General features: G+C 40.4%; 1 protein-coding gene across 1 annotated transcript; it reads left to right on the top strand.

Moving 5' to 3' along the window:
- The first annotated feature begins 18,272 nt into the window (after window positions 1–18,272).
- PSMD7 (proteasome 26S subunit, non-ATPase 7) lies at window positions 18,273–27,268 on the top strand. The gene is made up of 7 exons (XM_082607276.1): window positions 18,273–18,478; window positions 20,604–20,695; window positions 21,587–21,679; window positions 22,388–22,485; window positions 23,055–23,135; window positions 25,086–25,177; window positions 26,320–27,268. The coding sequence occupies exons 1-7, from the start codon at window positions 18,405–18,407 to the stop codon at window positions 26,756–26,758; spliced, it is 969 nt and encodes a 322-aa protein (XP_082463402.1). The 5' UTR covers window positions 18,273–18,404; the 3' UTR covers window positions 26,759–27,268.
- Window positions 27,269–27,658: the final 390 nt, after the last annotated feature.

Raw genomic sequence — 27,658 nt, forward strand, 5'->3', positions numbered from 1 at the left:
TTGTAAAGATAACTACCAGTAAGTCACAACTACCCAAGGAGCAGTCTTGTTATTTTTTTAATTCACTGCTCACCATGACAACATAATAAACACACCTTTAGAGGCCCATACATGCCCAACTACTGAAAATGTCACAGTTCCTCCTTCATGGTCCTCCCAGGCATAAACTTCAACTGATTTTTTGATTCTCTGAAATTCTAGTAAAACACCAATTTTCAACTGCAAGCTACTACAAGTAATTCTGTGATAAATTAGCAACACAAGCCTTATTTCACAATCCACTAATAATTACTAAGCTCTTTTTCTATTAAAAAAAATAGCAAACCATCAAGTCAATATGGTTTTGACATCTGTTTTTTCAATTTTTGTTTAGAGTTCTCTTAGATGTTCCTGTATCCTTTCATAAATGACTAATAGGAAAGATACAAAACTAATAGGAAACACAACTTTATGTAACTTCGTTGACGGTTGGTTTCAGTTAACAGCTGGTCTTTAAACCACCCAACATAAAAGCATACATTTTAGGGAAAAAAATTGACCCCAAAACTGCTTCATAAAATAAAGTATTTCATTTTTCAAAGCTTTAAGATTATTTGAGAGGCTATAGTACTAAAAAGTCCCTTGAGTTGGGATTTTTTTTTTTAAGAAAGTTAAAAGTTTCCACCTTTAAATATCAGAGACTAGAGATTTTACAATACAATAAGTGTCAGACGTAAAATACAATTCCCTTCAAAGCCATATATAAAAAAAGTAAGCCTGGGCTTCCCTGGTGGTGCAGTGGTTGAGAATCTGCCTGCCAATGCAGGGGACATGGGTTCGAGCCCTGGTCTGGGAAGATCCCACATGCCGCGGAGCAGCTAGCCCCGTGAGCCACAATTACTGAGCCTGCGCGTCTGGAGCCTGTGCTCCGCAACAAGAGAGGCCGCGATAATGAGAGGCCCGCGCACCGTGATGAGGAGTGGCCCCCACTTGCCGCAACTAGAGGAAGCCCTCACACAGAAATGAAGACCCAACACAGCCATAAATAAATAAATAAATTTTTAAAAAAAAAATTGTTTAAAAAAAAAAAAAAAAAGTAAGCCTCTGTAAAAAGTTTTGCCTTCCAACATTGAAGTGTGGACCTAAAATCACAGCAAACAATTATGACAGTCTTTCTGCAATGGTGCCCAGACATCCAAATTAGCCAAAGCTTCAAGCTTCCATATGCTCAGGTTGGTAACAATGCTGTCTCTGCTACCCAACAGCTGCTCCTTTTTGGTTAAGGAAATACTATAAGAAGCACACCGTGAAGCATAGTGTTCAATTTCCCACCATCCTCTGGACAGATGTGGTCCCTTCCCAAGTACACAGAGTATAACATAAAGCACATAAAAGATATGACTTCTTTATTCAAATGATTGCTTTTTTCTCCTTCTCTCTCCCATCTTCTATAGCAATGAATTTGTTCTGGGGGTGGGGAGTAAGGGGCAGATAACTTTGCTCTGAGAAATGTTAGGTGGTTTCAAGAGGAATGTCTAATGATCACTATCTCTCAGAAAATAAAAAACCATCTCTCACTGGAAGCTTCTCATTGGGCTCATCTCTATGAAGCCTGCCAGACCCCCATATACCAGGGGTGGTTTGCTTTCTCTCCAACAGGGATAATGGGCTTTTCAGCACTTCTGCCAAATTACTGACAGAAGGACCTATTTCCCCTTCCTATGAAAAGAAACTGACAGTGACAGAAGCAAGAGAATAACTTTAACCACTAAATTATACATTGCAAAGAACGGATGGATGAATGAAATTCCCACATAATTCTGTTCCAAATTCCTTCCCAGCTGAAAGTTTTTAAGAAGGACCAATAAGTCACAAAAGCACCTGGCCCGAGATTTTTTTTTTTTTTGGCCCGAAATTTTTTTCCTGTATTTTTCATGTCTTCTGCCTTATTACTGTCTTTTGAACACACTATTTTTCATTAATACACCAATAAGAGCATAGTTAGTGATTGTATAATTGGGAAATGTCAGGAGATTTTACCTGAGTGTTCTTGTCTTTTTCTGGGACTACATTAACTACATAACTTGCTCCATTAGGAATAGCATTCCCAATTTAACATTTGTGCTCATTTTCCCAAAGGTATAAACACTACCACTGTCTCTGGTTCCAGATCACTGAACTTTTTCTCAGTAATCTTTGTGCCCAGTACATCGTCATGCACAGGCAAGCGCTTAATAAATACTATTGGATGATGGATGTACTCAATTATAGAATATTCCAAAATGCTGCATTTTGTAAGCTTCCCAAAGAGCAAAACTGTTGCAGCCTTTATGTGCACCTTAGCTCAAAGTCTGAAGAATGCATTTCAAAACCCACATATGTATAATCAATGCTCAGAGACAGCTTAAAAGTGTCTCTGTATCACACCTACCCACCTAAAACACAAAATCTAAATCAAATACAAAGGGAACTAAAAAAATGTGTACTGGAACTGATTTCGCTTTTCAGTATCAAAATTCACGAGGCATTCTTTAATACAACGAGAAATTTGCAATTCAAAATCCAAATTTTTATGCTCTTTACCAAACAAACAAAACCCACATTATTTAACATTCCCATCAACTCCCTTCTGAAACCAAAGAAAGTGCATGCACACACACATACAAAGCATTGTTCAAAGAAAACTGGGAATTAATACTACAAATATGTTGGAAGCTAACTATTGTGTGTTGAAGGCAAACACGTAGCACTTTTCACAGCCAGGTGTTCCAGGTGTATCATCAATGTTTCCATGTTAACAGTTTGTCATAAAGTGTGGCTGAGGTGGTGCCAAGTTGCTACCAGAGAAGCCTGGCGTGCCCAACTTTAGAGAAAAGGGAACAGAGAATGTATCTTGGTTATAGAACAAAAGAATTAGTTTTATCACTTGCCTTTACCGCTGGAGAAAATGGCTCCTGGTGTGCTGAATTCCATGATAAATGTGCCCCCTCTAGTTCTTTATTGCCTCTGTAAATCACAGGACTGACAGCAGTTAATAAGAAAAGCTTTTGAGTGGTTTTGAAGTTTTGCTTTGTACAAATAAAGTCTCATATTAAAGACTTTGCTAGTCCTCAAGGTGCAGAAAAAGCAGCATACGTGGAACTTCCATACTTTTAACTGTTTGTCTTTTTTTTTAACTTTCAAAACAAAAAAAAACATTTCAGACATGCACGTTGGAAAAATAAAAGCAGATCATAGTTTAAATGGCTTTGTATACTCACTGAGTTGCTGTTGCTATTGAAATTACAACCTCTTCTAGTTTTCATAAGCTGGATATTCAGATAAATACCAGAAAAGATATGTGGTGGAAGGAAGGTTGTTACAGTAGATTTATTATTACATTTTTTACCATAATTGCATGTTTTACCTCTTTTAGCCAAAGCAAATTTTGGTTCAGTGTCAAGAAAGAGAATGCTAAATTCCACTGAACCGATCGCCTGCCAGTTGAATCATAGGTCCTGGGATCCTGAAATTCTGAAATCATGTTTCAGAACATAACTGACATTAAAAGGAATAACGAAGCTACTTCACTGAGTAGGCTTTTTCTCAAGGAGTTTAAAATAACTTTGCCACAACAGCCTTACAAAGTCCTAAAGGGCAGACTTTATTATTTGTACTTTCTTGCTGAGGAAGCTGAGGCACAAAAAACGAGAAATGCCTTTTCCTGATTATTGTTAAGTTCTCCGTAGAGCCAAAAATAAGGACCAACTAGAGTTGGTACTCTTCTCATAAGACCTCACTTATTTTACGGCACACAAAATAAGAATTTTGAATGCATTTTCCTCTGACAATATCTCCACAGCAGAGTAAAGAAGGGTTAGTAATCCATTTAAATTGGCTGAATATCTATCTGAACCAGAAACTGGCCAGTTTACAATGTGGGGTTCAACTTCTCTTTGCCGCAAGCCACAAGGGCAAATAAAAATGTCTTTCAAATTATCTACTTGTGGCAGCTTGCAGTTTGGTAGGCATAAAGTTAAAGCGGCTAAACAACAGCTAATGTCAATGTAGGTTTTTAGAACATTCTGATTAAGTATACATTTCACAGCAAGTGTATATCCAGGACCTGGCTTTACCATTAGGATTTCATTAAGTGACATTTTACTGAAACAAATGTTCTGGAAATTTTGTTTCTTTTCTATGGTTTGTTCTACCTAGTCTAACTCTGGCCAATTCTTTCCAAAGTAAATTTTCTTAATCCATTGTCCCAAGTGAATAAGAATGAACAAGATTCCAAACTCTTCCAGGGCTCTCTGTTGAGATTTCCAAACTGCACAGGTCACCCTGGGAGTCATCTGGGGCAGTCAGAACAGCAGAACTTAAGATAGCTCATACTTGGGGCCTCCCTGGTGGCGCAGTGGTTGAGAGTCCGCCTGCCGATGCAGGGGATACGGGTTCGTGCCCCGGTCTGGGAGGATCCCATATGCCGCGGAGCAGCTGGGCCCGTGAGCCATGGCCGCTGGGCCTGCGCATCCGGAGCCTGTGCTCCGCAACGGGAGAGGCCACAACAGTGAGAGGCCCACATACCGCAAAAAAGAAAAAAAAAAAAAAAAAAAAAAAGATAGCTCATACTTGATCATCAGAATACTGGAGGCAAAAGAAAGATGTGTGGTTACATTACAGAGATTATTCCATGAGACTCAGAACTCCATGTGTGCTATGAACTCCTGTGAAACACTGAAGCACTTCTCTGGAAGGAAAACCCAGGTTCCATCTGGATCATCAGGATAAATTTCCTTGAATCTCCAATTAAGTTGACCAGAAACCTGGCCCAGATCTCTGGAGATAAAAGAGTCATGTCAAGGAACTCAGGTTGTCCAAATATCATATAGGTGTAGTCGAGTGAAAGTATCCAAGAGAGCATTCCTGTAGATTTATAGCACGCCTGACATTTAAGAAACTGATAAGATAGAAGGGGTACTAAGATCCACGGGTATTAACCAGATTTCCCAGGGTTTAGAACAATAAGGGCCATGCCAGGCTGTTTCAGAAGGCAATAGACCATAGTCCAAAGGACCAGAGACTCTGGTGTTGGACAGAACTGGCTACGAATTTAAGCTTATCCACTTTCTAGTTTTGTGACTTTGCAAATAACCTAAGGTGTCTGAGTCCCTTTAAATCTATGTCATAGCTATGACTGGTGTATGGTTAGGTTTATAAAGCACTTGCAGAGTGCCCCACAGAGAAGGTACCCAGTAAAACACTAATTAATTTATTCAACAAATATATGCCAGGAAGAGCTCTTTACATATGTTATCTCACTTAATCCTCACAACAATTGTATTATTAGCCCTTAAGTAAAAGAGGCAGTCAGGGAGTCATTTAAAAAGAGATCCCAATCCAGAAGGGTCAACCTCAGTAGAAAGAGGCTGGAGATGGACCCTGGAATGCAGACAAGAGGCATGTTAGCTGCCCTCTGCCATTACCATAGGGGGCACCCAGGAGAGTGTCTCCAGAGTCAGAGCATCTGCCAAGCCCAGAGAACACCACCAGCAGATCAGGATTGCCAAGGAAGCTTTTCCTGTACTTACCCCACCTCTTCACCCTTCTCGGCCCTTCCCTGGGGTTGGGATAGGTGGGGAGGAGAAGCTCCAAAAGAGAAACAGAGAAGTCAACCCATCCCCACCTCCTACTGTGGGCTTCTCAACCTAATCCATCACCAAGCTGGGCAAGAAGAGTGGCTTGAAGTGTAATAAAGTTCAGAATGTTACACTGGACTGGTCATTTTTATTACTAAAAGTAGACTGTTATTATTACTACAGACAATCAGAATATATTTTCTTAAATCTAAGAGTGGCTGGAAAAGCTAAGGGATGAGTCTGAGATTTCATCCAGGTGTAGGCGAAGAACTGGCCCACAGAGTGGGTCAGAGAGGGAGGGGAAGAAGACTGTTTGTATCCTAGAGTTCTACTTTCCAACATACCATTGCTTTAATATAAAATATATTCACCTAAAAGTCCTGTAAAACTAGAAAATGAAAATGGAGGAATAAGAGCATGGCTGTCAGCCAAATTAAAAACTAATTCTGAAAATACTTGATGCTAAATTTAAAGATGAGTATTCTATGCTGACATGGAAGTTTACATGCATGAAAATTCTGAGTGAGTCTCCATAGCCAAGTATGTGGCTCTACCATATTGCACTGAGATTAGTTTAGTCATTCAATCTGGATATACTGAGCAAGAAAAGAAAGGTTTATAAAACTCAAACTGAAGCAGACACTATAATTTGAATAAATCAGACTATGCCCTCTTTCAACTTATACTGACAGTCATTTAGGTTATCCAGGACTCCCCCTTCCTTTCCACAAAAAAAAAAAAAAAATTGCTTTCCATAGAATCTGAATTCAGTAGACAAACATCAACCCATTCCTTCATTTTATCTTTCATGGACCTAACCAAAGATAAAAATAAGGGGGTTGTGGGTCTTAAGGTTTTTGTGTACTTTGCAACTATGTATAAGAATATTAAATAATTTGAAGTACTGGTAGAGCAGAAGGGAGCAGTTGGGGAGGAATACACCGGGCCTTCAGAAATATTGGTAATATTCTAACACCTCAGTTGAAAAGTGAACACATTTTATTTATTTCATTGTTCTTTATACATCACACACATATAATGGTATATCAAGCATTTCAAAATTTTCAAAAGCTTTTGTATTATGGAAACAGTAAAATGATCAGTGGTTGCCAGGGGTTAGAAGGGAGAGAGGGATGATTAGGCGGAGCACAGAGGATTTTTAGGGCAGTGAAAGTATTCTGTATGATACTATAATGGTGGACACGTAATTATACATTTGTCAAAACCCACAAAATGTACAACACCAAGAGTGAGCACTAACGTAAACTACAGACTCTGAGTGATAAGGACACGTCAATGCAGGTTCATCAACTGTAACAAATGTACCACTCTGACGCAGGACATTGGCTGTGGGGGAGGCTATGTACCTGTAGGGTCAGAGGGCATATGGGAACTCTCTATACTTCCTGCTTAATTTTGCTGTGAAACTAAAACTGATCTGAAAAATAAAACTTATTTTTTAAAAAACGTTTGTATTGCTAGTCCCTCTACTTCTGAATGCTCATCTCTAACTGTTCAAAATCTATTTTAAGTGACACTTCCATAATGCCCTCCCTGATGCTTCCTCTTGCCACAGAGGAACCTATTACTCTTCTCTATGCTGTCACAGCTCCTGAACCTTTATTCCATCCCTTCCATGGGACATGCACTGCACGTGTTCATCTACCACCCTTCCTCACTGAGGAAAAGGAAGGCAGCATCTTGGTGTTCTTTATATTTCAAACACCTACAAGGGTGTTTTGCATGTAATACATACTCAATATACCTTAAATTATTTCATATTATAACATATTTATATGATACATAAATTAATATAGAATAATCAATAATGTTACAACTGAATCTGATTTTTAGCCTCAAAGAGATTAATTATACAAAGATGCTCCCAACATCCCTGATATATTTGAAATGACACCTATCAGCATTTTAACTAGTTTTCTTTCCTTGCTGGTGAATAACTGCCACAACTATAGATATGAGCTCATTTGAAGGAATGCAAAGAGCTCTCCCTAAGATCATTTAATAGACCTATGCATAATTATCAATTTCCTCTTGAAGCTAACACTTGCTAAAAGAAAAGGGAAGATGCTATTAATGATCAAAACACTTGACTTTATGGACCTATTCCATTTAATGGGGAAAACTCAGTTCTCTGTTCTTGGGTTACTGCCAGGTGGTCTTTTACAGGGAATCATTCTAAACTTCTAATCACAGTTCAACAACCATCTGCCAAATCATATACAGGTATTGATATTTGCCACTCTACAGTTAAACTACATCACATGTCAATGCAATCAACTCATTAGCAGACTTGTATCAAGCTTCAGTGCTCACTATCCAATTCTGCACCTCTTTGATTAAGCAGTGTATGGACCATAGTCCCTGCCTGTCTGCCAGCTGATCAGCTCACTAATACTGCTAATATAAAATCAAATCAGCAGAAGAAGAAAGTGGTAAAAACCCCTGTGAGCACTCTGGTTCCCTCTTATGCAGAATATCAATATACTATAATCTAGCAAGCAAAGCAAATGAAATTTAAAAATTGCTTAGAGAATCATTTTCACCAAAAGTCATAAGAGGTCATTAAAAAGCACTGTAATTGCCCCTGTATTATACTTTGCTATCATTCTTCCATCTTCCTTGTTACCTGAGATTTTAAATCTCTCTTGCTGACGTAAAAACCATAAGCAAACCTCAAGTGTGACTGTCAACATGCAGAATCTGAGTGTTAGAGGTCAACGTGACTTACTGGTATGCTGGCCCACTGCTCCAAATTTTATATCTCTTCTGTTCCTCAGTTATTGCCTGACATGATTTAACAACTGTAATTCCTTATTTAACGATGTCAAAGGTTTTTAGGAAATTGACTGTATTTCACCAACGATATATTTCTTCTTGATTACAGAGTGGTTAAAATGATTTTAAACCAAGACAGCAAAATAAAGCAGTAATAAAATCAATAAAAGGTGCTTAAAACATTCCTTCTATTAGGTAATGGCATTTAAAATATCCGCAGCTTGTAATGGCACTTAGGATATGCCCCAAAATCAATGAGCTAAATTACTTATTGAACTAGTTAATTTGAACATTGAGTTTTTTATGTATATTGATAAAATGGGCTACAGAATACTCCTGGCAAGTAGCAGTACCACGTTCATGGTCAGATGTCTCCCTCTGCTGGAAAAACAAGTTAAGCAATTTCCTCCAGTTAACAGAACAAAAAGATAAAAAATTAAAAGATGTAACCTCAAAAAGTCCACAACAGACCTCTGAATCTTAAAAGGCTCCAGAAACTCATGAGAATACAAAATCATTAAGGGTTAAAAAGCACGTGCACCTTTTTAATACTTTGTCATTAACCTGGAACATGGTACTTTATAGTCAATATCAAACAGCAGACGAGAACCAAACTTTAATTGTTTCAAAACTCCATTCCTAATTTTCTAACCATTATCCTAGGGTTTCTGGTATCTTAGAATAAGATTCTAAAAGCCTTGAATCCTTTCTCTTTGATGTCAGAAGGAAAAGGGTTTGAATTTTAAAAGAGAAAGTATAAATCTGTGCTCAAGGAAAAGTCCACATTCTTAGCAGTTTAATTTGATCAAAATCAAGTTTGAACTATCTTTGCAAATGAAGGGTTTTGAGAACTCAAAGTATGAATCCACTAAACAGCTTCACATTCCTCTCGCTGCGTGGGGTGGTATGAGAGTTTCCTATACTATTATTACCATTTTTTTTTCAAAAATCTACTATTTAAAATGCTAAGTACTTTACTGAAAAGACTCTTCACTGCTTTTCAATTTCTCCCCCTGCCAGTTCAGCCCTAAGCAGGTGTTAGACTTCTGAAGAGCCTGCCTCAGGACTTTTAACTCGAACTACAAAGAGGAGCTTCAGAAATTACGATAAAAGGTGTTAAGAGAGAAATGAAGGTGAAGAGGTTATCTGACACTAACCTAAAATTGTACATAGTACCTTTTGAAAAATTATAGCTACCCAAAATATACCATTTGGTTTTGAATGGGTTTTATCAATAACAGTCCATATATTTTTTTCACTCACATTTGAACACATTTCATTTATATTCGAAACAATGGGTATATTTTAAATTACATGCATTATCGGAAATTTTTAATCAGAGAGTTTTGCTCAGTCTATATGAGTTTGGTTTGGTTTTGTGTTGTTTTGGTTTTGTATATAGGGAGACTAAAATAGAAAACTACAGAGAATACTGTGATTTTTTTGCATGCTGAAAGATCACTAACTAAATAGGAAACTACAGAGAATATTGTTATTTTTTTGTATGCTGAAAGATCACTGACCAACATATTATGGATATAGTGTGTGACATATTACCCAAGTTACACAATACAGTTAACAAGTGTATGACTCTTGCTAGGTGCAGATGCTAATAAGATGACTAAGCTATGGTCCTGGCCTCCACACATACCCTAGTACTAAAGAGACACATGTCAAATGAATCATTACTATTCAGCACGATGAGCAGTACAATAGCAATAAGCACTAGGTGCTGTGGGGACCCAGAGGCACAGGAACTAACACTGCCTGGGGAAGGTAAGGAAAACTCCAACAGAAGAGATGACCTACTGAGTGTGATCCTTGAGAAAGACCCAGCAATTCTGGGGTTTAAGCGGTCAAGGGCAATTCAGAAAGCAGAAATGGGATGGGCACAGAGAAAAGCAAATTCCTTTGGAAACAGATTAAACGGTTTCAGGCTGGTCTGACAGAGGATGAGAGCAATAGGGGATGAGGCTCTGAGTGGTTGGCCGAGGCCACACTACGAAGAGTCTTGGATACCTTCCTAAAGTTCAGATTTTATCTTGTAGGCCCTGGAAAGGTTCTGAAGGATTTTAAGGAAGTTACATCAGCACTTCGCATTGGGGGAAAAAAACAACGCCAGCATTTTTTCTTTTTTCTTTTTTTTGCGGTACGTGGGCCTCTCACTGTTGTGGCCTCTCCTGTTGCGGAACACAGGCTCCGGACGCGCAGGCTCAGCGGCCATGGCTCACGGACCCAGCCGCTCTGCGGCACGTGGGATCTTCCCGGTCCGGGGCACGAACCCGCGTCCCCTACATCGGCAGGCGGACTCTCAACCACTGCGCCACCAGGGAAGCCCCAACGCCAGCATTTTGAAAGATAGCTTGAAGGTTCTGGCTGGAGGAGGGAAGAGGCACCTGCAGCAACAAACTGCAGAAATTTGGAAAACTTGAGAGAATGTCAGTGATAATGAAGCATTACCACAAACCCAGGTTAACGCCTACTTCTTTTCTGACTTCCAGGTCTAAAAAAAGAAACTTCCATGTTATATGAACAACGTACTGATTTTTTTTAAAGACTTTTGCCCTTTCCTGTTCTTGCAGAAAGCAAAAAATTGGCAAATATTGCTCTATTCTTAAAACACAAAGTATAGCAACTTCAAATTGATTCAACTTGCCTTAAATTTCTCCTCAATAGTCTTTCTAGTTGCATTAAAACTTCAACTGAAGTATGTGTGCAGGTGCCCAAAACTGAAAGGTAAATACAAAACTAAAACTAGTTGCTCCATTTGAGATTAGGATAATGGTTGATTTTTTTTTTCTTCCAACAGTAGATATTTAACAATAATGTTATTGCCCCAGCTTTTCAAATTTAAAAAAAGGCTTCTTTGATTTACCATCTTGAAGAAAATAAGGAAAGGAAAAATATCTCTGTCCTTAAAAAGATGAAAAGCTTCATCTGTCTTCAAACCTTATACTTGTTTTGATACTACATTCATAAATCTGCATCTAAAAGTCCAGTTAAAAAAAATGTTTAATTTTACACCATCATCAGGAATGGCTCTGTGTAGCACAGGGAACACTGCTCAATATTCTGTTATAACCTAAATGGGTAAAGAATTTGAAAAAGAATAGACACATGTATATGTATAACTGAATCACTTTGTTGTACACCTGAAACTAACACAACATTGTTAATCAACTGTGCTCTGAGATAAAAGTGTTTAAAAAGAGCATAAAAAAAGAATCAGAATAGAAACAAAAGACAAAAATGGCCTTCAAGCGCTTCCCTGGTGGTGCAGTGCTTAAGAACCCACCTACCAATGCAGGAGACACGGGTTCAAGCCCTGGTCTGGGAAGATCCCACATGCCACAGAGCAACTAAGCCTGGGTGCTACAACTACAGAGCCTGCACTCTAGAGCCCGCAAGCCACAACTACTGAGCCCGTATGCCACAACTACTGAAGCCCGTGCACCTATAGCCGATGCTCCGCAACAAGAGAAGCCACTGCAATGAGAAGCCCGTGCACCGCAAGAAGAGTAGCCTCCGCTCGCCACAACTAGAGGAAAGCCCGCACACAGAAACAAAGACCCAATGCAGCCAAAGATAAATAGATAAATTTATTTTTTTAAATGGCCTTCAAGACATTTTAAAATGTTAAATAGATGACACTAGTTGTTTGCTTACTTATATTTAATGAGTTCTTTTTAATAAAGCTGAAAGTGTGTGTAATTGAAAGAAGAGATAAATTCAAAATAAAGGTCTTTTTAAAAAAATAAATAAATAAAGGTCTTTGAGGCTCAAACCAAAGTAGCTCCCAAGGCTGAATCTGGCCTCCTGGGTTTTCTTTTATAGTCAACTGTTACGAGTGTTCCTATACCAACCTTAAAATGTCCTGTTTTAATCACAGCAGCTGCTAACACTGTTCCTGAAGGAAAATTAACTCTTCAGATGGGAGATTTCCTACGGTCTGCACACCGCAGTCTCTCTGGGCTTCATCCAAGACAGGTGAACTGTGCTCCATTGTGGCCTCCTTACAGGCTTTCAAAGCACAATGGAGAATGGTTTTCTAACATATTTGTACCACATAAGGGCTCCTGTGGAGAGTTCTATTTCCTGGATATAAACTAGAAATTGCTGTAATTTTTTTAGTTCTTTTTAATTTGCAGTTAAATGAAATATGACAACAAGAGGAATAGCAATCATGCAGGTATCCAGGGCCAGCACATAAGGCCCAACACTTGTGTAAAGCATAAAACAAGGAAAATCTCTTTAAATGAATCCAATCTTTCTGCAACAATTAGCCTTTTGAAAAATCAAACTGATCACCAATACATTTTAAAAGAGCAATTTTTAAAAACATATTTCCATAAACTAAATATACCTGAAGCAAAAGAAGGATAAAGAAACACTCAGCAAATGCAAAAGATGAATTTCAACTCTTGTTCTGCTGGATTACTTAAAATATAAACACCAGTTAATAAAAAGAAAAAAAAAAATTTTTTTTTTTTGGCCACGCCATGCAGCTTATGAGATCCTAGTTCCCTGACCAGGGACTGAATCCAGGCCCTTGGCAGTGAAAGCGCAGAGTCCTAACCACTGGACCACCAGGGAATTCCCAAGAAAAAATTCTTATAGTCTGTTATAATATATAATAATGATAATGACCCTACACTCTAATGATAACCATGTCTAACATATGCTGAGTTCTTACTATATTCCAAGAACTATGCTAAGCTCTCTATATCACAAGATAGACTTATTTTTGCCTGCTAAGCATTCATTCCCCCCTTCCAATTACAACATCCCCTTTTTCCTTCCCCACTCATGTGGTCATGGTGAGCTGATCCATAACAGTTGCACCATCTCCAAACAGATCCTAAACTGGACATTTAGGAAACTCTATTCCCTTGGGCACAGCAGGTCAGTTCAGAGTGGCTCCCAGTCCCAGCAAGGCCAATCAAATTCTGTAAATAAAGGTTTGGAGTTCAAAACCTCCCTTCCTTTAAATATTTAAAGTTGTCACTATCTGTAGCCATCAAAATATTTCCCCGCCACTAGTAGGAAATCTGTCTGGAAATGGAACCAAAACACTGAAGGATGCTGAAAGGTGGAGAGAGAAACATCAGTGAGCCCCCTGGAACAAGCAGGGCCCTTGAACTTGCTGTTACATGAGATAATGAATTTCCCTTCACTTCAGCTGGTTAGAGTAGGATTCCACTACCAGCAATTAAGAATCGTCTGGCTTGGGCTTCCCTGGTGGCGCAGTGGTTGAGAGTCCGCCTGCCGATGCAGGGGACACGGGTTCGTGCCCCGGTCTGGGAAGATCCCACATGCCGCGGAGCGGCTGGGCCCGTGAGCCATGGCTGCTGAGCCTGCGCGTCCGGAGCCTGTGCTCCGCAACGGGAGAGGCCACAGCAGTGAGAGGCCCTCGTACCGGAAAAAAAAAAAAAAAAAAAAAAAGAATCGTCTGGCTAGTGCACACACCTACAGCTAGCCCATGCAGTCACATGGGTCTACACCAACAGCCAGGGTCCCCTCAGCTGCTCACATGTCTGCAGTTAGCCCCAACCCCTGCTGCTGGCCCTGTCCCTCACCACTGTATGTGTGTCTGCGGCAGGCCCCGCCCCCACACAGGCACCTGCAGCTGGTCCCTACAGCCAAGCATGAATACACTGCCAGATCTGGTCACAACTGCTACCTCCACTGGTAGCAGCTGGACCTGGAGTCTCCACTGAAGACCTCAACAGCCCTTGCAGCTACTGCAGACCCCGCACAGCTCTCACCAAGGATCTTGCAAATTGTTGGTGTGGTGGACCCCAGCCGCCTGAGCCAATAAGACACACACCCTTGGACCCAGAGGCTCTACTCACCCTCATACTTAGCACCCCACACCACTAGACCCAGGGCCATAGCATACTCCAGACTGCCTTCACTCACAGGTGAAGGTTTTTTCTTTCTGAAGTCAGTCCAGAAAGTCTGGAAGAGGTGACTGCTTCTTCAAAGGTAGAGACGTCTATACAAGGCTATAGGGAACACGAGGAATTAGGGCAACATGACAGCACCAAAGAAAATGGTAAACTTCTAGCACCCGCAAGGACGTCTGAACCCCAGCAATGAATACAGCTTAGACTAAAGGTGGTATATCTTCCCTTTTTTTCCCCCAAATCTAGTAAGATGATCAACAAAGGCTGCAGAGTTCAAAGTATTGCTGCCATGCATGCAGGACCATGATTCCATGTTCTGGACCTAAGAAAAATAAGAACTCTTTCAAGATACTAGGGTCTGTCGGGGGCTATCTCCCTAAATTGAAAGACAAAGGTGGATTAGAGAGATACGAACAAGATGGTGGCATAGGAATTTCTAGCACACATCCTCTCCCGGAAACATCAATTGGAACAACTATCCACATGCAAAAATACCTTCACTAGAGGTAAGAATTTCAGGTAAGGGATTACAGTACCTAATCCAATTTTAAAATGAGCAGAGGACCTGAATAGAGATTTTTTTTAAGACATACAAATGACTAACAGGTACATGAAAAGATGCTCAACACCACTAATCATCAGGGAAATGCAAATCAAAACCATAATTAAATATCACCTTATACCTGTTAGAATGGCTATTATCAAAAAGACAGGAGATAAGAAGTGTTGGTTAGAATGTGGAAAAAGGGAACACCTGTACACTCTTGGTGGGAATGTAAACTGATATAGACACTATGGAAAAGAGTACAAAAGTTCCTAAAAAAACTAAAAATAGAACTACCATATGATCCAGCAACCCCACTTCTGAGTATGTATCCAAAGGAAATGAAATCACTATCTCAGAGATGTCTGAATCCCTGTGTTCACTGTAGCATTATTCACAATGGCCAAGACATGGACACAACCTATGTGTCTGTTGATGCATGAATCAATAAAGAAAACGTGGCATATATATATATATATATATATATATATATATATATATATATATATTACTCAGCCATAAAAAGGAAGGAAATCCTTCCATTTTGTGACAAAATGGATGGATCTTGAGGGTATTATGGTAAGTGAAATGACAGATAGAAAGACAAATACTATATGATCTCACTTACATGTGGAAATGAAAAAAGCAGAATCCACAGAAATAGAGAGTAGAATAGTTGTTGCCAGAGGCTGGGAGTCAGGGAAATGGGAGTTGTTGGTCAAAGAGTACAAACATCCAATAATAAGATGGAAATCTAAGGTACAGTATGGTGACTATAGTTAACAACACTGTATTATATATTTGAAAGTTGCTCTTAAATGTTCTCACCACAAAAAGAAAATGGTAATTACGTGAGGTGATGGAAGCGTTAACTAACCTTACTGTGATAATCATTTTGCAATACATACGTGTATCAAATCATCACATTGTACACCTTAAACTTACACGTTATATGTCAATTACATCTTAATAAATTTTGGAAAAGGAGAATTTAACATTAAAAAAGAAAGACAGGGGCTTCCCTGGTGGTGCAGTGGTTAAGAATCCACCTGCCAATGCAGGGAACACGGGTTCGAGCCCTGGTCCGGGACGATCCCACATACCGCGGAGCAACTAAGCCTGTGCACCACAACTACTGAGGCTGCGCTCTAGAGCCTGCGAGCCACTACTACTGAGCCCACTCACCACAGCTACTGAAGCCCGCGCACCTAGAGCCCATGCTCCGCCACAAGAGAAGCCAAAGCAATAAGAAGCCTGAGCACTGCAACCAAGAGTAGCCCCCGCTCGCCACAACTAAAGAAAGCCCACACGCAGCAACAAAGACCCAACACAGCCAAAAATAAATAAATTAATTTTTTTAAAAAAAGACATGGGGGGCTTCCCTGGTGGCGCAGTGGTTGAGAGTCCGCCTGCCGATGCAGGGGACACGGGTTCGTGCCCCGGTCCCGGAGGATCCCACATGCCGCGGAGCGGCTGGGCCCGCGAGCCATGGCCGCGGAGCCTGTGTGTCCGGAGCCTGTGCTCCGCAACGGGAGAGGCCACAGCAGTGAGAGGCCCGCGTACAGCAAAAAAAAAAAAAAAAGACATGGGGTAAGGGATTAAGAGGCACAAACTATTATTATAAAATAAGCTACAAGGATATATTGTACAACACAGGGAATATAGCCAATATTTTATATTAACTATAAATGGAGTATAACCTTTAAAAATTGTGAATCACTATATTGTACACCTGTAACTTATATAATATTGTACATCAACTATACCTCAATAAAAAATAAATAAATAAAAATTTTAAAATTACATTTCTTTCTTTAAAAAAAGACAAAAACAGTCAAAGGAAAATAAAATGTATTATCCTTATGCTCTCATCAGATCCTCTTGAAGTCCAGAATTAAATGAACAAAAGAAAGTAGATTTCTTATATCTCCTTCTGCATTCCTCTGAATGAATTTAGCCCCTAAGAGTGGCTATGAAATCAGTTATGATTTCAGGTCAGTTCCATTAAAAAAGAAAAAGAAAAAATAGGACATGAAAACTACCTTCCTTATGATTTCAAGTTGTCTTCTTTATACTCTAAATATTTTAGTCCAAAAAAGTGCTTCCTTTAGACTCCAATTATTATGCCTTACCTGACACATAAGAAAAATCAAAATCAATCTTTGATTTTAAAAATTAGGGGGGAAAACCCTTCCAAGGTCTTTTCAGAACAGTTACATGTCTACACTGTGTTGAATAGCATCATGTAAGAAATGAAACAAGAACATCTACTTTGAACCAGGCACTAAACACCAGCAAGCATGCTTTAACACATCACACAATGGGGCTGACTTATATTTCCTTAATTTAAAAGTTCTATCGTCGTTAAGTAGCAGCAATCATCTCATAGTCAAATCAAAAACATTAAAAGAAATCAGGAAGATGCAAAACAGTGCTCCCCAAAGTAGGAAGAGTTTATGAAATGAAAGTGAGGGGTAGCACCCAGAAAGGGTATCAAAAGCTCCCTAATTATACTGGAAGGAGGCTAAGGTTCAGAACAAAAGTCTCCCTGTCATTCTTCAGAGAGTTCAGATCCTCTGTAGATAGAGGGAAGGTAGAAGGTGTTTAAAAACAGGATAAACAATAAATAATTCACGCTGCTGAAGTATTGTTGTTTACAGAAATGGCAACTTAAAGTCAGACAGAAAACTAAACTTGCATGGATTTTAAGTCATTTGCCTTCTTCCGCAAATAAGCTCAAGTTCTCTTTTCCTACATTTCCCCTTTTAGTCTTCTTTTTTCTCTTTCCCAGCTAACTATGAAAACATATTTCCTTATTTCTTTTCGTCAATCTTTTTGTAAGTTTTTATTTTAAAATCAAGCTGAATGATCTAACTCTAGGCACAAACCGCATTTTTCTAATCCTTGTTAAATGGTAAGTAATATAAAGACAGGGAAAATGTAGACAGGTTATTTGCTAAGTGTCCATGGTAAAGATTGAGGGGAAATTCCCCGACAATAAAATGATTAGATAAATTACCAAACCTACTTTAAGGGAATGCCCTAATGCTAGAGATTTAAAGTTAGTTCCTCTAAGAAATTCTGGAAGATTCTGACTAAAAGCGAAAGTGAACATTTTCTGAATGGTGAAATATTACTTATTACTATTTACATTTTTCTTAGCATCTTCTCCAGTCTTCAGATGGGGGGGAGGGGGAGGTGAGCGAGTAAGGCACTGAGGTGAAAAGTCGCAGCGGGTGACAGTACAGGCCAAACACCAGGAGGTCAACCTTTATCAGTCTCCAGTGTCCTGTTAGCTTTCATGACCTGGGAAACTCGCAGCCAGTCACCGGAGGCGGGTCCCGCCTTCCCCGGCACTTCCTCTCCTCAAGGTGGCGGCGGGAGCGACAATCCGAGCCCGACGCGCGCGGCACTCTGGGAGCGGAAGAAGGAGCCGCGCGGCGGCGACCCAACCGGAAGAGGAGGAGCCGGGCCTGGAGGATCCCCGAGAATCGTTGTTGCTCTGGCCATCGGTGTTTGCGGGTCGCGGGGAGCAGGGCCTGGCGGGCGGGGTGTGTCGCGATGCCGGAGCTGGCGGTGCAGAAGGTGGTGGTCCACCCCCTGGTGCTGCTCAGTGTGGTGGATCATTTCAATCGGTGAGCGGGCGGCACGGGGCGTCCTACCGGGGCCGGTGGCGCCGCCGCTGCTGAGTCACGGCGCGCTGGGGATGGCGCGGCGGCCGCGGGGGCGCAGATGCACCGGGGGCGGCCCTGTGTCACCGAGGGGCCCAGACCAACTCCGTTCACGAAGCCCCAAGTCACCCGGCATCGTCTCCCCCGCCGTCCAGCCGGCACTCCGGGAACTGGGCTTCTCGTTCCTTTTACCCAGTCCGTACGATGCCAGAGTATGGGGGGCAGGCTTCACTTGGCCCTGATCCCCAGGCCTCGTGCCCATCTGTCACCTCGTCCGCCCCCTTTCGCCTGAAAAACTCGGTGTCTGGTAGGAAAGCCCTTCAGACTCGCACTTTTTGCCTCTGAAGGCCGTCACCGAAATTCTGTTCTCAGTGCTCCGAAGGACTCCCTGGAAGAACTGTGGTTTTAATTTAACTTGTGAAAGTTTCCAAGTGGGACTCTGGTTTGACGATAGCTTAAAACGTAGATGTTTTAAGTTTTAAAGTCAAGTTTTTCTTTTAAAAATGAGACCGGTTGGAGATGTTGGCATTAATGAATAAGAAAACATCCCACAGATGTTTCTTCCGCCTTCGCTTGCTTGTTTTTGAGCTGTTCGTCCAGCTGGACCTGTTACACGTGCTCATAAATTTTACAAGATAATTAATTGACTTGGAAAGTTGTAAGACCCAGTTGGGAGCATCTGCAAAGTCATAGTTGCTAAGTGCCCATCCTCTTAAAACTTGCTCTGTACAACTCCCAGTTCAACCAGAGCCAAAACCAAACTCAAGACTCCTGTGAGGTTTAGGGTCCCCAGTTCAGTTCTATTGCTTTGTAGCACCCTTAGCCTAACAGGATATGCGAGCTTTCCCACTGTACAATGATTAGTATTTTTCTCCCGTAGGATACCAGAGGTACTAAGAGGGCAAGCATCTTTTCAGTTCTGTTCAGTAAATTCAGCAAACACTTGTTAAGGGCATAGTGAAGGCAGACACTGCAAGCTGCTGTGTCAGACAATTGCAGGGTTTTTTAAAACGCAAATGGATTTTTGTAGATCAAAAGAAAAGCCCATGAGTGTGGAAGTTTCCTTTGAACTTAGATTTCCCAAAAAATTAGAACCACGAGAGTACAGAATCCTTCACTTTGTTTGATCCAAACCCAGAATCCTTAACTTTGTTTGGTCCAAAACCTAAATATAGTAAGCATTTATAAATTTGCCAAACCATATGTTTAGATAAAATACAATTAAATCAGTATGAAACCAGCAACTGTTAAGGAATTGTAGTTCATTTCACAGTGACTTTTGTCTTTGCTTTGAACATAGAATTGTTTTGTTTCTGTATGTTACAATTGTTAGTGGTTAAAGGAGAATTCTACATGATGACCAATGAAATGAGATATAAGTGAAACACTTGCAGTTCCTTAGGACAAAAATCATTGAGGAGGTTTGATATGGAAATAAATATTCTGAAGTAGTCTTTCTGGTTCATTGAGCCCTCCTTCCAGTATGATTAGTCACCAGCTCACTTCCAGCTTCTGCATAATTAAGCCATTCAGAGACCACAAATGGCACACACATGCTTCTGGGTCAGAATCATTTTCTGAGCCCCTAAATGGTACAAAGAATTATAACATCTGTTGGGGCTTGTTGACGTAGATGTTCCAGAGAAGAGTTGGCAAGCTGGACCATAAAACTGGTTCAACTTTAGCATCTTTATCCCTGAAAAGATTTGAGGACAGAGAAGATGGGGAAAATTTAAAAGAGAAAGGTAAGCTGCAGAGGAAAAAATAAAATTAAATGTGATTTCAAACACCAATCAACATTTAAAACCTTAAGATCTGGGGAGTTTTCATTTTCTCCATTTTAAATTTCTATAAAGTTTGAGATTTTTTTCCAAGCATGTCTTTCTTTGTAGTCAGCAGTGAAATTGCCAGTGTCCAAAGTTCACGAATTACCCATTATATTTATTAGAATTATTAAGGACTAACCCCTTATATTCATTTAGTGGGATTAGTTCCCAGATAAGCTAAATTGTATCTGTACCATTGCTATTTCCTGTTGGTCCACTTCTGTCTGCGCCCATCCAGACTGACCTTCTGTTTTCTCATTCAGAATAGGCAAGGTTGGAAACCAGAAGCGTGTTGTTGGTGTGCTTTTGGGGTCATGGCAAAAGAAAGTTCTCGATGTATCCAACAGCTTTGCAGGTAAAAGAAAAATTTGTCAATTATACCTCAGTTTTTTAAAAAATAAGTAGGAAAATTTTACATTTTCTGAGTATGGTTAAAATGTCAGTTAACTTTTAAAAAGAAAGAAACTTTCGTGGTCTCCATTTTTTATTATAACCAAGCAATTCTATTTCAGAATTGCTTAAGTATAGAAAAGGGAGGCTAAAGGCTACACACTGAGCTGGATAGTAAATATTTAAAACTTGCAGGCCATACGGTCTCCATTGCAACAGCTCAGCTCTGCTAATGTAGCAGGAAAGCAACTATAGACAGTATGTAGACAAACTAATAGCTATATTGCAGTAAAACTATTAAAATAGGCAGCGGGTGTAGTTTGTCAACCCCTGTACTAAACTATTAACCATGGTTATGGGTAGGCAAGGGGGAGATAAAGACCTTATCTTTTACACTGTTTCATAAATCTTTATAAGAATGTATCCATATATTTTATGATTGAAGCAACAATAATAAAGAACAACAAAATAATTCCTGGCATGGCTGCTAGACTAGCAGTCACTAACTCCAGTGTCTAAAAGGATCAGGCAGTAATGTAATTTGCCAGACAGGAATATTAGGAAGTGATGGAGCTTTTAGCAAAGTGAAGAATGTGTCCTTTTCAAAGGGGGTGGCTTCTGTCTGGCCCTAGCCAGTTGTTGCTGGTCTTCCAGTTTTTCAAGAGAACCTGGAGGTCTGGATTTGTATGTGAAATCTTCCAGTTTTTACTAAAAGCAACTCAAAAATAATTTTAGTACTGTGTTGGACAAACCAAAGAAATGGATCAGATCTGGCCTAGGGGTCTACAGTTGTGATATGTGCCCTTAGAGTTCTGTCTAGCACCCTAAACTGTTTTTTGGTTTTTTTTCTCTCTAGTCCCTTTTGATGAAGACGACAAAGATGATTCTGTCTGGTTTTTAGACCACGATTATTTGGAAAACATGTATGGAATGTTTAAGAAGGTCAATGGTAGGTGGCATTGTGGCACATGTGTGTGTGTGTGTGTGTGTGTGCATGCGCGTGCGCGCGTGTGCGTGTGCCCATAATGCCTTTTCTAAATATTCGCTTTTCTTTGTTTAATGTCACAGGCCCTTTCACTTAGCTAGACTGAAGTAAGACTAGTGGTAGTAGAGGAATGAGGTAGAATAAATGAGAAACTAGAGTAGCAATTTAAGGCCAGCTAGACCACCTAGGCTTCGGGGCAGAGAGCTAGCCCTCTACAGCAGAAAAGCAAAGAATGGTCAAATAAAATCCACCTGCCCTAGAGCTTTAGTACCACCAGGGTAAATATCTCTGTTACATGTGTCGCTTTCATTTTATTTCATTTCAGCAACCACATTGCTTTGGAAATGTTTATTCCCACAACACTCACAGTTGTAATCTATGTGACGTGAACTTGAATTTGTTTATATATTGCCTTGGAATTGTTTTCTAGTTGTTTCATGTATGACTGGTCTCCTAAACTAGTCTGAGATATGTATATATCTAGATTTCCCCTGCTGTTTATTTTCTGAGAATCCTGTTTTTGAGTTTTAGATTTCATAGGTATGTCAAGGTTTAGATGTCTGGAATTTCTGTAAAAGCTAGAGAACATAACTACTGGAGTTCTTACCCTTTTTGAGGGAAATACATAGATCTTTATGTAACAATTCAAAGCCACTAATTTTTCCTTCCCAGCCAGAGAAAGAATAGTTGGGTGGTACCACACAGGCCCTAAACTACACAAGAATGACATCGCCATCAATGAACTCATGAAAAGATACTGCCCTAACTCAGTAAGTGCACTCCGTCTTTAAAACTCTTGACTCATATTCGTTGCCAGCTAACTCAAGAAAAAGCATCCTAGGAAGGATTTGGATAATGAATCATTTCACCACTTTTTCTCTATAAGCTTGTGTTAATTTGCAGTGTTTTGTGTAGTATACGGTAACCCAGTGTATTTAGTAAATTAAACATCTGTTCAGTGCTAGGTATGTAAGTTATCTTCCTTAATCCTCTCAGTAACTGTATGAGATTGTTATCCTCTTTACAATGAGAAAACTGAGGTTCAGAATGGTTAGTAAGGTCTTCTCAGTGTGGGGCTGGGATTAAAATGCCGGCTGTCTGGACTCTAATCTCCTTCTGCTTGATGACTTCACTATACTATCTCTCAGCTTGTTAATGGAAGGGGTTGAAGAGCAGAGCAAATAGGATAATTTGAAATGTAAAGTTATTTTTTTTCCTGAAAATTCTGGCTTATATCTGGTTGAATGAATGGAAAAGCTTCGGTAATCATCAGAATGGCTGCAGTTATTCCTTACGTGCTCAGTATGAGGTGATTTGCTCTGATTTGTTTTTCTGCCAGGTATTGGTCATCATTGACGTGAAACCAAAGGACTTGGGACTGCCCACAGAAGCATATATTTCGGTGGAAGAAGTTCATGATGTAAGTCATCTTGCTGTGAGCCTAGGAGATTAGATTTGCTACTTTTAGGGCCATTGGGTTTGGGGTTTTTTTCCATTTTCAAGTCAACAGATACTTTATAACAAAGAAAAGGTTATTGGTTTCTGTCAATAGTTTGATATTATGTTTTTTTCCCCCGAATTTGAGTCACCAAATTTTAGAAATAGAGAGGACCATAGAAATCTAAAGTCCTCTTTTACAAATGAAATTGAGACCAAAGTAGTCAAATGATTGCCCAGAGATGTTCTCAGCAAAGTAAATGCAGAGCCCAGTGAGCTTGGTCTTAATCTAATGCAGTTTCCACTGTTAGCCCACCTATATAGTGACTGTATTAACTATCTAGTCTATAGCCAATCCCTATAGACTAGATCCTAGGTTTTCAAATCGAGTAAGTCAGAGCTGCCAGGAGCTAGACGGCAAAACCCATCTGTATGACTTGACACCTGTATAGTCAGCTCCATGGCATTCAGTACCAGCTATGTGGTCTGTTAGCTTGTTTCTTGGGTATGGACATGAATAGCTGCCAGAATAGCTTTTCTCTATTTCCAAGAAAATTGAACTCAAATTCTAGGATAGGATTTGATGTGAAATTGTATATGAGTTTTGTTTTGAGTATAAAATATTTGCACTTAGGGTGTGCAAAGAGCTCAGTCTTGAATTTCCAAAGTTGAACGGACAGACTAAAGGCTGTCTTTCTTCCTTATGGTTATCCATATATTCAGTTTTAAAATCTGGAAAAGGCTTTGTTAAGTTAGTTCCCTGCAGAGCTCTATGCTCCTATTTCTCTTTGCCTTGCTACCAGAGAGCTTAGATCCAAATGTATTGCCTAGTTGCAGTAAGACTTTCATCCCTGGTCTTGATGCAGTTGTTATAAGTTAAATTTTACCCTGCCTCTTTCAAAAGGAATTAGAGGCTGCTTATACATACGCATGCACATGCACGCACGCACTCGCACACACACACCAATGAAACGATCTTTTAAAAGAGGATGGAGGGGATGTAAGGGGTCATATAATAAGATGAAGCCAGGGAAAATCAGTACATGAAAAGACATGCCACGAAGTCCTGCACGAGTGTTGAAGGCTCTGACCATCCTAGCATACAAAGCCAAGAGGAAGATGCCATTTGCAGGATTCACACTGTCCTGGGTAAAATAACAACAGCTAATGTTTATACCACTTAGTGTAAGTGAAGTGACTTTCCCAAGATCTCACTGCTCCTTTATCACACATGGCAGAGCCAGGCTTTGAATCTAAGCAGCCTGGCTAGAGTCTGTGCACTCACTGCTGTGCTGTCGTGCCTCGCACACATTTTACAGCCTTTATAGGAGATGTACAGCCTCTTCTGGCACTAGATCTGATAAAAGTTTCTCCTGAGTCCCATCAAGGAATCACTAAGTGATACAGCAAACCACATCCACTAATGGGTTCCTTGACTAATTCAGGTCACCAGAGAATCAGTTATTCTAACCACATTGCTTTGGTGCTCTGACCATTTGACCCAAGGGACAACAGATGGTTAAAAATTGTATCTTCTGACATGAGCTTGCCTCAAGTACAGGTGTTCTAAATATTGTCTATTTTAGAATGAACGCTTATAAGTCCTTAAAATTTAGCCAAATCAAGACTTCCCTGATGTTCATCTCTACTGCAGGCTTGAGAGAATATCAAGATCTTCCTTAGAAATAAACTAATGATGATTCCCCACTACACCTCCTCCCTGAGCAGGACCACTGTGACTTCAGCTTAGAAGTCACAGTGCTTTGAAAGCTTTCAAAGCAAACTTTACCCACCCTTGCCATGAAAAAGCCAGTAATGACACCCATGAAAGTGATTTGACTTAAAGCAGAAGAATCAAGGCATGAAACGGAACATGTGCCAGTTTGTTCGTTTGTTTGTAAGTAAATAACTGTAGTTAATTCTCCTCTCCCAGGATGGAACTCCAACCTCAAAAACATTTGAGCACGTGACCAGTGAAATTGGAGCAGAGGAAGCTGAGGAAGTCGGAGTTGAACACTTGTTACGGTGAGACTTCAGGACAGCATCAGAACCAGCAGCAGCCCAAGAAGCTGCTCAGTGTAAAGAAGAGATCTGTATCAGGAATAGGGAGACCTGGGTTCTAGTCCTGGGTCATCTCTAAAGTGTCCTGAGTTATGATTTATGAGCTTGTGGACAGCACACTTTGTCTGGAAGCTGTAATGCTGGCTGTGACGGGAACAGATGTGTGAATTATTTAAAAGCAAACTTGTGCTCTTTCAGTGTACCTCCTTTTCAGTGACTGTAGCTAGCCAGTTTTCTGCAGAGAATCTGCATCTTGGACTGGGATGGATGGATTGATTGATTTAAATTTATATTTTATTTATTTTTGGCTGCATTGGGTCTTCATTGCTGCACGTGGGCTTTCTCTCGTTGCGGCGAGCAGGGACTACTCTTCGTTGCTGTGCGTGGGCTTCTCACTGCCGTGGCTTCTCCTGTTGCAAGGCGCAGGCTCTAGGCACGTGGGCTTCAGTAGTTGTGGCACACAGACTCAGTAGTTGTGGCTCGCGGGCTCTAGAACGCAGGCTCAGTAGTTGTGGCACACGGGCTTAGTTGCTCTGCGGCATGTGGGATCTTCCTGGGCCAGGGCTCGAACCCACATCCCCTGCATTGGCAGGCGGATTCTTAACCACTGTGCCACCAGGGAAGCCCTGGGGTTTTATTTTTAAATCCTCTGTTTACATAACCCTGACTTACTTGAAATGATCATAGATTTTTTCAAACAATAAGATTCCTTCCAGTTCAAAAAGTTACTGCGGACTGATTTAAAAGCTTCTCCCAACATCATATAGATGCAGGTGGAGAAAATGCCACCCTTTTTAGGAACAGGGAACTTGAAGTGGAGAGGGTTTTTTTTGTTTGTTTTTGTTTTTTAGTGAAAATGATTTCATTTTAGTTCTCTCTTTTCTTTTGAAAAATGCCCTGTGATGAGAAAGATAAAACATATTCCTCCAAATGAAAACAAGATTAAGGCAATTTTACTCAAATCTTTATAAGATGGGGAAGTAACATTTTTCCTTTGGAAAACTTGCCCCTCCTCACAAACTTAGTATTTCCTTAGAATGTGAAAATCTGCGTGATTTTACAGGACACTGATGTATTTTCCTGCCCTTTCTTGTGGGTTCCTACAGAGACATCAAAGACACTACAGTGGGCACTCTTTCCCAGCGGATCACAAACCAGGTCCATGGTTTGAAGGGACTCAATTCCAAGCTTCTGGATATCAGGAGCTACCTGGAGAAAGTGGCCACAGGCAAGCTGCCCATCAACCATCAGATCATCTACCAGCTGCAGGACGTCTTCAACCTGCTGCCAGATGTCAGCCTGCAGGAGTTTGTCAAGGCCTTTTACCTGAAGACCAATGACCAGATGGTGGTGGTGTATTTGGCCTCGCTGATCCGTTCCGTGGTTGCCTTGCACAACCTCATCAACAACAAGATTGCCAACCGGGACGCAGAGAAGAAAGAAGGGCAGGAAAAAGAAGACAGCAAAAAGGATAGAAAAGATGACAAAGAGAAAGATAAGGAAAAGAGTGATGTAAAGAAAGAAGAGAAAAAGGAGAAAAAATAAAACATGTAGCTTTTTAATTTGTAAATTAAAATCTTATAAACTAACTCATTGTGCCGCCAGAGGGTTCTTTTCACTTTAAGTGCAAAAGCTGTATTGATGAGAGCTCTCTGGATAGAGGGACTAATCTTGTACCTGAACTGCAGCTCAGGCTGCTCTGAGTTGGAAATGTGATAGCTCAGGCTTCAGACTGTGTGAGAAAAGTGAAGAGACATAAACGTAACATTTTTGGTACTCTTCCTGCTTTTATCTATAAGACCAGGAGTTGAATTTTCCCCATCTCAAGAGACTCTTGGGGTCTGTTTCTGGCTGTCTGCAAAATTGCAAAATGGAATGCACGAATTCCATAAGTACTCTGCCTCAGAACACCCTGAGGTCTGCCCCTCTGGACTCTGTTGAGAATACCACCCCACGGGACTTCTTGGACCCGTAGCTCTGGCATTCTCGGGGCTTGGGATCCATCTCAAGATATTGTTTACCTTCGAAGACACAATTAAATGGCTTGGTTTTTAAGTCTGTGTTCTGGTCGTTTTTGACTCTGGGTGTGGTGATCCGTTGTTTTCAGAAGCAACCAAGACGATCTTTAATTGAAGCTGCGTTAAAGAATTATTTTAGACTGAATCTTTTATGAAAGCACTTCATTCCTTTAAAAACAGACAGCTGTAGGGAGGAGAGCTCTCAACTGAGCCCAGAAGACCTGTGTCCTAGTTAATGCCTCAGATTCCTCATCTGTGAAGTCCCTAGAACAGTTTTTTATAAGAGACACATTCACTTACTATTGCAGTAGGTCTAAATACATCAGGCCACAAGGTTAGTGGGGGTGGAACAAAGACTCCCCAAAGTGTTCAAGATACTTAATCATTTGACTTACAGCTGTCACTTGGATATTAATTTCCTTTCTTG

The sequence above is a fragment of the Mesoplodon mirus genome (assembly GCF_964341445.2).
Source record: "Mesoplodon mirus genome assembly, chromosome: 19".
Taxonomy (NCBI): domain Eukaryota; kingdom Metazoa; phylum Chordata; class Mammalia; order Artiodactyla; family Ziphiidae; genus Mesoplodon; species Mesoplodon mirus.

What these genes read in the sequence shown, in the direction of transcription:
- PSMD7 (XM_082607276.1), top strand. Translation starts at nt 18,405, where the DNA reads ATGCCGGAGCTGGCGGTGCAGAAGGTGGTGGTCCACCCCCTGGTGCTG. An exon ending in AATGTTTAAGAAGGTCAATG is followed by an intron (nt 21,680 to 22,387) that starts GTAGGTGGCATT and finishes TTTCCTTCCCAG; the next exon opens with CCAGAGAAAGAATAGTTGGG. An exon ending in CGGTGGAAGAAGTTCATGAT is followed by an intron (nt 23,136 to 25,085) that starts GTAAGTCATCTT and finishes CTCCTCTCCCAG; the next exon opens with GATGGAACTCCAACCTCAAA.